The 11,276-nt window shown below is 39.8% G+C and overlaps 1 protein-coding gene and 1 long non-coding RNA gene across 2 annotated transcripts in view; one reads left to right on the forward strand and one right to left on the reverse strand.

Moving 5' to 3' along the window:
* The window catches only part of LOC140208681 (NACHT, LRR and PYD domains-containing protein 3-like), a 59,453-nt gene that overhangs the window by 30,303 nt on the left and 17,874 nt on the right, over positions 1–11,276 (forward strand). The window contains exons 6-7 of the mRNA XM_072277539.1: positions 9,391–9,562; positions 9,670–9,735. Coding sequence (XP_072133640.1) covers positions 9,391–9,562; positions 9,670–9,735 — 238 coding nt within the window. The remainder of the gene's footprint in view (positions 1–9,390; positions 9,563–9,669; positions 9,736–11,276) is intronic.
* The window catches only part of LOC140208682 (uncharacterized), a 27,605-nt gene continuing 16,329 nt past the window's right edge, over positions 1–11,276 (reverse strand). The window contains exons 2-4 of the long non-coding RNA XR_011888868.1: positions 10,101–10,229; positions 8,981–9,130; positions 1–187 (exon numbers count right to left, since the gene is read on the reverse strand). This is a non-coding gene — a long non-coding RNA (uncharacterized lncRNA). The remainder of the gene's footprint in view (positions 188–8,980; positions 9,131–10,100; positions 10,230–11,276) is intronic.

Genomic DNA, 11,276 nt, shown 5'->3' on the forward strand with positions numbered 1-11,276 from the left:
CTTCTTGACAGACCTCCTATGCGGGACCTTGTCAAATACCATGCTGAAGTCCATGTAGACAATATCCACAACCTTCCTTTCAACAAATTTCCGGGTAACTTCCTTGAAAATCTCTAAGATTGGTTAGATGTGTAAGATCATGCACACAAAGCTGATATTTCGCGACCACATAAATCAATAGTTTGACCTAAAAGGGAAGAAGAAAGCGCAAAACATAAAATATATCTGCTGACCAGCTGATATCTCATGATCCCAAAAATCAACAGGTTGTCCTAAAAAGGAAGAAGATCAATAGGTTATCCTGAAAGGGAAGAGACAAAACGAAAAAGAAATCTGATAACTTGCTGAATATCTAACTAATGAGAGGCAGGGACACACCATTTCAGGTCACTCATTTATTTTTTTTTTTGTAATTTAATTGTTTAATTGAATTTCATCATCAAACGAACATTTCCTGAACATGTATTTCAGATACAGTACAGATATATCATATAATCATATTTGTCACAAATCTCCACATAATATTTATCTGAGGTATACACTTATAGAAAGGAGAAGAAAGAAAGAACAATCAAAAGAAGAAAACTATGTACAAAGTAGGGAGTGATTTTTTGCAACATATTCATTCACTTGTGAGAATAAAATCAGTCCTATGGGGTGTTATGCAGTTAATCCATTTTTTCCAGTATGAATAAAATTGTTCAAACTTATGATTAACAGACGCTGTTATCTTCTCCATTTTGTAAATATCCATTGTAATTTCCATCCATAGATTTAAAATTGGGCTCTCCTGTGATAACCATTTCCTGGTAAGGGTCATTTTACCAGCCACCAGCAGTACATTCATTAAAATTTATCTCTTTTCAATCATTCTTGAGGAATATACCCAAAATATATTGTCTTACTCTCTCAGGGTATTTCACATTTAAAGACATCTTGGAGGGCATTGTATCCCACTCCAATAGTCTTTGATAACAGGACATTCCCAGAAAATATGATAATGGTTTGCATTGTGATTTCCACAATTTTTCCAGCAAGCAGGGGAGTTACTATTATAATGGGATTTTTGAGAGGGTGTAATAAAATATCTTATCAAGTTTTTCCAGCGGAACTCCCTCCATTTCTGTGAACTGGTACACTTCCATTGATACCTCCATATTATTGTCCAGTCTTCCTCAAATATTATTATCCCTCCTTCCTTCTCCCATTTTGTTTTAACATATGAAGTCGAATGTGTTTTAAGATTTGACAAACACCTATAAAGGCTTGAAATTATTGTACTACTGTTGTGTGAATGATATGCTTTTCTAAATAGCTCTATCAGACATGTACTTGCCTTGGTTACATTTTTAACCGTACTATTAACATACTGTCGCATCTGTAAATACCTGCAAAAGTCTTGTTTTTCTAATAATTGTTTCTCTTTGAGCATTTCAAAACTGAACATTGTTCCTTCTTTCATTATATTGCAAATAGCTGTTATTCCTTTAGCTGTCCAGTCCTTAAATTTAACATCCAGTTTATTCAGCGTAATATCCGAGTCATATGCACACCATTTAAGAATTGCAATGTCTCTCTCTAGTTTATATTGTTTTATAATTGTTTTCCATATTTTAAGAGTCCATTTCACCCACGAGTTGTCAATATTATTTATGTAACTTTGTAGGTTGTTATCAGCCAAAATTGCCTGTGTGGGGATGGAAAGTATCTTCTCCTCAAAGTTTTTTTTTCCACTGAACTCCATATGATGGGTTGCACCAGCATATCACAGCTCTCAACTGTACTGAAAAATAATAATCTCTAAGAGGTGGTAGGCCCCACCCCCCTTTTCCTTGGCTAATTGCAAAGTTTTGAGACAAACTCTAGGCCTTTTACCTTGCCAAATATATCTTGATAGCATCTCGTTCCATTCATTGAATTGATTTTGGTTAATCTCTATTGGGAGGGTCTGAAAGAGATATAGTAGTCTGGGCAGTATATTCATTTTAATAGATTCAATCCTTGAACTGAGACCAAGAAAAGGAATTAGGTTCCATCTTGTTATATCCTCCTTATTTTTTTTATATATAGGCTGATAATTGCATTCTGATAATATTGCCAAATCTTTTGGCATAATGATGCCCAAATATTTGATGGATTTTGTTTGCCATGCCCAAGGATATCTACTTTCAATTTCTCTTGGTGGGCTATAGTTATATGAAAGTAGTTGGGTTTTATCTCTGTTCATCTCCTATCCTGAAAATTGGCCATATTGTTCAAAATATTGCATCAATTTAGGTAAAGAGTATGTTGGTTGCCCTAGACAGATCAAAATGCCATCCGCGTAACAGGCCAATTTATGCTCTTCCCTTTGATAGTAGTTCCCCTGATATCTTTATTTTATCTGATGTATTGAGCTAATGGTTCCAGATATAATGCCAAGTGTAGCGGTGACCATGCACAACCCTGTCTCGTGGCTGTTTCCAGGGTAAAACTATTAGATAAACATCCATTGATTTTAATCCTGGCAGTAGGATTGTCGTTTAGTGCCTGTATAGCTTTAGTAATTGTGTCATGTTGACCAAACTATGTAAAACTCTGTAAAGAAAATTCCAATTAACCAAATCAAATGCCTTTTCAGCTTTCACGCGTATCACTATTGCTTCAATTTCATTTTTATATGATCCATAATGTGAAGTGTCCTTCGTATATTATCTTGTGTTTGGCACTGTTGCATAAAAACTATCTGATCATTATGTATCGGTGTGGGTAGAAACTCTTCTAATCATTTGGCCATGATGGGAGTAAATATTCTATAATCCACATTAAGAACAGATATTGGTCTAAATAACCCACATTCCATTTTATCCTTGCCTTCATTTGGTCCAGCTGAGATTATCACCTCCTTCCAGCTGAGTGGCATTTGCACCTTTCTTAGCGTCCAGTTCAGTGTGGGGAATAAAACAGGAATTAACTCATTTCTAAACTCTTTATAGCACTCTGTCCTATATCCATCTGATCCTGGTGACTTGCTTAATTTAAGCCTATTAATTGCAGTTTTTAGTTCAGCTTCAGTTATGTCAGCAGTCATTGTTCTATTTTGTTCTTCGCTTAAATTGGGTAACTGTAAAGAATTCAGGAAGGTGTCAGTCTGGGTTATGCTTCTCCCTGGAACTTTGGAATATAGAGTTTTGTAAAATATTTCAAAAGCTTCTGGAATTTCACTTAGCTTATTTTTTTAATCAGTTTTGTTCTTAGATCCCTTATTCTATGAATAGTATTTTCTGCTATCTTTTCTTTCAGTTTCCACGTCAGTATCTTCATAGATTTAGATTTACTTTCATAGTGTCTCTGTTTCCGAAACATTACATTTTTTCTATTTTCTTGTGTAGTCAATCTATTAATTTAATTCCTATTTTTAAAAATTTCCTCTAGTATATCCTGTGCCAAACTCAATCTGTGTTTTTTTTTCTAGTTCCTTCCGCTTATTTTGTAATTCCTCTAATGATTTATTTCTTTTTTTTCTTATATGAAGTATCGCTATAATTTTCCCTCTTAAGACAGCCTTCAGAGTATCCTACAGAATGGGAGGTGAAACCTCTCCATTATCATTGAATTCTAAGTAAAGACCAATTTCTATTTTAATTTGTTCCATAAAAGAGTGATCATTGAGTGAACTTGAATTTAGTTTCCAAATAGTATTCTTTAGTTGTAGGTCAACATCAACAGGTAAATATATAGGTGCATGGTCACTTACATCTATTGTCCCAACTCCACAGGTGATTATTTTGTCTCTTTCATTTCCAAATGTTATGAAATAGTCTATTCTTGTATATACGGAATGGGGGGCAGAATAATGAGTGTCATAGTCATAGTCATAGTCATAATTTATTGATCCCGGGGGAAATTGGTTTTCGTTACAGTTGCACCATAAATAATTAAATAGTAATAAAAACCATAAACAGTTAAATAGTGATATGTAAATTATGCCAGGAAATAAGTCCAGGACCTGCTCTGCTGGGGGAGAAGCTGTCAGCGATGTAGGTGGATGCTTTCCTGGTGTCATGGATTCTTGATTACCTGACTGGCAGACCATAGTACGTGTGCTTGCAACACTGTGTGTCCGACAGAGTGATCAGCAGCACTGGGGCTACACAGGGGACTGTCTTGTCTCCCTTTCTCTTCACCATTTACACCTCGGACTTCAACTACTGCACAGAGTCTTGTCATCTTCAGAAGTTTTCTGATGACTCTGCCATAGTTGGATGCATCAGCAAGGGAGATGAGGTTGAGTACAGGGCTACGGTAGGAAACTTTGTCACATGATGTGAGCAGAATTATCTGCAGCTTAATGTGAAAAAGACTAAGGAGATGGTGGTAGACCTGAGGAGAGCTAAGGTACCGGTGACCCCTGTTTCCATCCAGGGGGTCAGTGTCGACATGGTGGAGGATTACAGATAACTGGGGATACGAATTGACAATTAACTGGACTGGGCTAAGAACACTGATGCTGTCTACAAGAAGGGTCAGAGCCGTCTCTATTTCCTGAGGAGACTGAGGTCCTTTAACATCTGCCGGACGATGCTGAGAATGTTCTACGAGTCTGTGGTGGTCCGTGCGATCATGTTTGCTGTTGTGTGCTGGGGCAGCAGGCTGAGGGTAGCAGACACCAACAGAATCAACAAACTCATTCGTAAGGCCAGTGATGTTGTGGGGATGGAACTGGACTCTCTGATGGTGGTGTCTGAAAAGAGGATGCTGTCCAAGTTGCATGCCATCTTGGACAATGTCTCCCATCCACTACATAATGTACTGGTTGGGCACAGGAGTACATTCAGCCAGAGACTCATTCCTCCGAGATGCAACACAAAGCGTCATAGGAAGTCATTCCTGCCTGTGGCCATCAAACTTTACAACTCCTCCCTTGGAGGGTCTGAGCAGACTAATCCCTTGAGATGGGGAAAAGATCCCTCCATGTATCAATTATACAAACATCCTCAAAAAGAGTGTTAAATTTCTTATGTAAGGACTTTGTTTCATAGATTTTCTATTGGAAGAGTCTAACTGTGGTTGTAATTGTAAATTTATGTCTCCCTACATATCAATAGACCTTCAGTTTCTGTTACCATAACATTAGGAATTTTCTGGAAGAAACTAATATCACTTCTTGGGGGTGCCTATATATTCCATAAAGTAACTGAATTTTCATCTATATTCTCCGTTACCAGAATATATCTGCCCTCCTTATCTCCCATTTCGAATACTTTTTTTCAATATTTAGCTTACATGAGCTGAGAATAGCAACTCCTCATTTATATGGAGAGAAAAACAAATTAGTGAAGCCCATTCTCTTCAATTTTCCATGCTCATTATCACTTAAGTGAGTTCCTGTAAATATACTATATGGGCTTGATCGTTTTTTTCATTGTTGATAGAATTTTACTGTGCTTGACTGTATTCAACAGCCCATTGACATTAAAAGAAATGAATTCTACTTGGTCCTTAGCCATGTGTATTTATCTGTTAGTATATAATTGAAATTTGCAGAATATAACTTAATCGATCTATTCCCTGAACAAATAAGAGCCAAGAAACGTGATTTTTTTTTAAAAGGGTAACGAAGGTGTGATTCCAAGACTGGGGTCTCCAGATGACCCTGGGTTGGGCTAGAAGAAAAGTCTAGCCGTGGGAGATAGCCCCTCCTACCTGTGGGTTGAGGGCCTCTCTCTTCCATAGGTTCCGCAGTGGAGGTCACTCTCCTTGGAGCTCACAAGCAGTGATGGTCTTGTCCTAGAACTGAACTACTCAGCCATGAGTGGTATTAGAAAAGCAAGTGTGTTACACCCGTGAGTGACTCTGTTCTCGTTGGGATTCATTGGCACCGTATGTAATTAATCAGACAGGCATTATCCAAAGGCAAGAGAAGTAATCTGTAAATATGTATGCCCATCTATAAATTCATCATCTGAAGACGTCTGCTTTGCTGTTAAACCTTTAAATCTCTTTCACAACTGCAACTCCTCAGACCTGGTAGCAGTGAAACTGAGGGATTATTTTACAGTGCAGTGGACCATCAGGGAATTATGGTGATTAATCCCATAATTATTGTCCATTATTCGTGTCATGGAAAACCTTTCCAATTCCCTACTTGTAGCTGTTATAGGAGATCAATCATTCTAACCCAGGACATCATTGTTCTTATTTCTCAGAGCAATGTCCTAAGCCCATCCATCTCCATTTTCATCCTCGATTACCTTAATTCCATCATAGGTGTATGTTGCTTGAAGACTATTCACTGTTTAACTCATAATTCTTCAGTTAATCAGGAAGCCCATGCCTACATTCAGAAACTGATCACCATTTTACAGCATATATGCCAGGCAGTAACCATCTCCATCATGAGACAGCCGCACTGACATCCCTTAATGTTCTGTTGTCTTTACGCATCATAAGACCATAAGGCATCGAAGCACAAATGGACCATTAGGCCCGTCAATTTCTGCTCCGCCATTACATCGTGGTGATTTACTATCCCTCTCAACCCCTTTCTCCTGCCTTCTCCCAGTGAACTTTGCTGACCTGACTAATCAAGAAGGTACCAACCTCAGTTTTAAATGTACCCAATGACCAGGTCTCGGCAGCTGTCAGTGCCCATGAATTCTACAGATTCACTACTCTTCAGCTAAAGAATCTCCTCGTCTCTGTTCTAATGGGACGTCCCTCTATTCTGAGGCTGTGCTGTCTGGTTCAAGACTCCCCCACTTTGAAACATCATCTCCACATCCTCTTAAGGGCTTTCGATTTTCCACAGGTTACAATTAGATTCCCCCTCATCCTTCCACACTCCGGCCAGTACAGGCGCATCCAGAAATCATCTCATCAATATCACTGGTTCTGTTAGCTTTGATTCCTCTCTGGACTTTCCACAATGCCATCACATATTTTCTCTGATCAGGGAACTAAAACCGTTCACAATATGCAAGTGCGGTCCAGCCGGTGCTTGTTCTTATATTCTAATCCTCTCGAAATGAATGCTGACATTGTTTTTGCCTTTCCTAACACCGACTCAGCCTGTAAGGAATCCTGCACTAGGTCTCCTGAGACTCTTTACAACTCGGATTTCTGAATTTTCTCTCAGATTCAAAAATAGTCTACGTCTTCAGTATTTCTGTCAAAGTGTATGGCCAGGTACCTCCCTATACTACATTCCAATCGCCACTGATTTGTCCGTTTATTCATTGGTCCATGTCCTCCCGTGAGATCCCTGCTTCCTCAACGCTTCCTGTCCTTCCCCATATCTTCGTAACGCCCACAATATTGGCCATAAAGCCTTCAAATCATTGACATAACGGAAAAAGAAACTGTCCCAAAACCAACCGCTGCAGAACACCAACATCTGATAAGAAAAAAAAACTTATTTGTTCCCATTCTGTGCTTCACAAAATCTGTCTGGAGAAAAGCATGGATTCTCTATCCATGCTAGTGTCTTTTCTGTCCTACTGTAGGCCCTTGTCTTGTTAAACGGCGTCATATGTGGCACCTAGTCAATGGTGCTCGGGAAGTTCAAGTAAACAATTTGCACCAACTCTCCGTTGTCGACCCAGCATGCTATCTTCTCAAAGAATTCCAACACGCCTATCAGGCAAGATTCTCTTCCATGGATTTTGGTCTTTTTTTATCATGTGCGTCCAAATATCCCGAAACCTTATCCTCAATTATCGACTGCTGACATCTTCCCAACGTTGATCAGATGAACTGGCTTATAATTTGAAATGGTCGGTCCTCCGGAACCACTCCAAAATCTAGTGATTTTTGAGCGGTCATTACTAATGTCTCCAGAATCTCTTCAGCCTCCTCTTGCGGAAACCATCAGGTGCAGTTAATCTGGACGTCTCTATCCTCAGAACGTTCAGCTTCCAGAGCGCCTTCTCCTTAATAATTGCAAATACACTCACTTCTGCACCTGACATTCTCAAATATCTGGCACATTCTAGTGTTTTTTACGGTGAAGACTGACGCAAAATACTCACTAACACCTTCCGCAATTTCCTTGTCCCCTGACAGTACCTCTCCACTGTCATTTTTCATCAGCCCAATATCCACTTTCCTCTCTTTCACTCTTCATGTATCAGACGGACCTGTTGGTAAGCTATTTTACATTATTCGCTAGCCTACCTTCATATTTCATATTCTCTCTACTTAGGGCTTTTTAATTGACTTCTGTTGGTTCTTAAACACATCCCAGTCCTCCAGCTTTCAACTATATTTTGTAATAATCTGTGCCCTCTCCTTTGCTTTTGTGCTGCTTTGATTACCTCGTCAGCCACGGCTGATCATCCTCCCTTTGGAATAATTCTTCATCTTTGTGACCATTTGTCCTGCGCCTTCTGAATTGCTCTGAGAAACTTCAGCCATTCCTGCTCTGCCATTGTCCCTGATAGTGCCATTTTCCAGTTTATTTTTGCCCAGCTCCTCTCCTAAGCCTCTGTAATTCCTTTATCCAACTGTCATACTGATACATCTAACTTTACCTTCTCCCTCTCAAACTGCAGTGTGAGTTCTACTATTTTCTGATCACTGCCTCTTAGGGGTTTATTTACCTGAATCTCCCCAATCAAACCTGGTGCAATACACAACATCGAATCCAGATTTGCCTTTCCTATAGTGGGCTCAATCACAGGCTTCTCTCAAAAGCCATCTCATAGGCATTCCATAAATTCCCTCACTTGGGATTCAGCACCGACCTGATTTTCCAAAGCTACCTGCATATTGAAATTCCCCATGACTATTTTCACATTCACCTTTTTACATGCCTCTTCTCTCTCCCGTTGTAATTTGTAGCTCACATCCTGGTTCCTGTTAACAGGCATGTATATAATTTCCATCAGGGTCATTTCACCTATGCAGTTTCTTAACATCTCCATCGGCAAATATGATATCACCTGTTTCTCGGACCTATCATTTATAATGACAACGGAGTCAACCCAACCCTTTCACCTACCTGCTTATCCTTTCGATTCAATATTTATGCTTGGCAGCCAATTATGATCTTCTTTCAGCCCCGATTCAGTGATGCCTGCTATCCATTTTATTTTGCTCTCTCAATCTCCCCTCTCTTCCGTCCTTCTTGTCAAATCTTGTTGATGTAATGCTGCACATTGACAGATCGAGGAAATTAATCACATTGAATATACTGCAGGGTGTCAGTAAATCCTTAATCTTAAACAATATTGATTTAGAATTTCCTTCAGTTACTGTTTCTCTATTAATGACTGAACCCAGGGAGGATGAGGCAGCAGCCCAGTGACTGCATCTGTTCTGAAGCTACTGGCACCATGAACAGATATTTTCCTCCAGATTCTCCATGTCTGTCTGTCTGCTCCACAATAAATTCGTTGTTTCCTTTTATAGAAAGTCACTGAGCTGACAGAGAAGGGAAACCGGACAGAGAGTTCCAGACTCTTCCTCAGTTTGGTGATGGGTAAAGGCTCCCGGGCCCGGAGGGCGATGTGGGAATCCTTTGTGACATGGAGGACTGAGTTACCGAAGTTGGACAGAATACTGAGGGAAATACAGGAACTCGGTACGTTTAAAACATGCACTGAACACAAAGGCAAATTGAAATAAACATTTTAGTTATTTTAATTGTTTTAGCTCTGTTTCCATGGATTTTTTTTTATATTTAAACAGGTCCTGATCCACAGGAATACATGAACATCGCCCAAGGGTTATCTGAATTACCCACTCAACTGATAGGTGAGTGATGAAATGCTCAGTTCAAACCACATCTCAAGTGTTAGTCTGTGACTTGGCAAAACCTGGGAATCAAAATTCACCATCAGACATTTGCTGATCTCTGGATTGAAGTAACAATTCAAGGAATTTCTCTTTTCAACCTGAATATTCTAAATTGTATTTTTCTATTAATCCAGCTGTTGGTTCTGCTGAACTCTTCACTCCAGGTCCTAATGCTCTGGGAATGCCTACACACCCCAGGCAGGCTCCTGATACACTGTATGACCCAGTCCAGGTGACTTTTCTATCTTCATATCTTGCACCTTCCAAGACCCTTTTCCTTTGTAATAGCACTACACACAATTTTGTCCGCGGATGCCCTTTACTTTTTGTAATTCCGCTAGTGACTTCCACAGAGTTTGTCTGCCATTTCCTTTTCACCCGTTACTGAAACTGCAACATCATTTTCCAGCAGTCCGATATCGACCTTTTCCGTTTTTTTCCTCTTTATATATCTGGGGAAAGAAAATAAATACATTGGTATCCTTTCTGATATTATTGATCATATCTTTGCATTTCCTGCACATTCATGTATAACTAGGAGCATCTATAACATAGTTGCCTCCCCCATGACCCTAGACACTAGACACTAGACACGAGAATACTAGAGCACAGTACAGGCCCGTCGACCCGTATAATCCTTAAAAAAAACGTAATAAACCCACACTACCCCGTAACCCTCTATTTTTCTTCCATGTGCCTGTCCAAGAGGCTTTTAAGTACCCCTAATGTTTTAGCCTCCACCACCATACCTGGCATGTCATTCCAGACACCCACAATCCTCTGTGTAAAAAACTTACCCCTGATATCTCCCCTAAATTTCCTTCCCTTATCTTTGTACATATGCCCTTTGGTATTTGCTATTCGTGCCCTGGGAAACAGGTACTGGCTATCCACCCTATCTATGCCTCTCATAATCTTGCAGACTTCTATCAAGTTTCCTCTCATTCTTCTACGCTCCAAAGAGAAAAGTCCCAGCTCTGCTAACCTTGCCTCATAAGACTTGTTTTCCAATCCAGGCAACATCCTGGTAAATTTCCTCTGCACCTTCTCCATAGCTTCCACATCCTTCCTATAATGAGGTGACCAGAATTGAACACAATACTCTAAGTGTGATCGCAACAGAGATTTGTAGAGTTGCAACATGACCTCTCTACTCTTGAACTCAATCCCCCTATAAATGAAGCCGAGCATCTCATGGCCCTTCTTAACTACCCTATCAACCTGTGCAGCGACCTTGAGGGATGTGTGGATTTGAACCCCAAGGCCCCTTTGTTCATCCACACTCTTAAGTAACGACCATTAACCGTGTACTCAGCCTTCTGGTTTGTCCTTCCAAAATGCATCACCTCACACTTATCGGGATTGAACTCCATCTGCCATTTTTCTGCCCAACTCTGCATCCTGTCTGTATCCTCGTGTAACCTTCGACAACCTACAGCTCCATCCACAACTCCTCCAATCTCCGTGTCATCCGAAAACTTACTCACCCATCCTTCCGC

This window comes from Mobula birostris, chromosome 13, assembly GCF_030028105.1.
Source record: "Mobula birostris isolate sMobBir1 chromosome 13, sMobBir1.hap1, whole genome shotgun sequence".
Classification (NCBI taxonomy): domain Eukaryota; kingdom Metazoa; phylum Chordata; class Chondrichthyes; order Myliobatiformes; family Myliobatidae; genus Mobula; species Mobula birostris.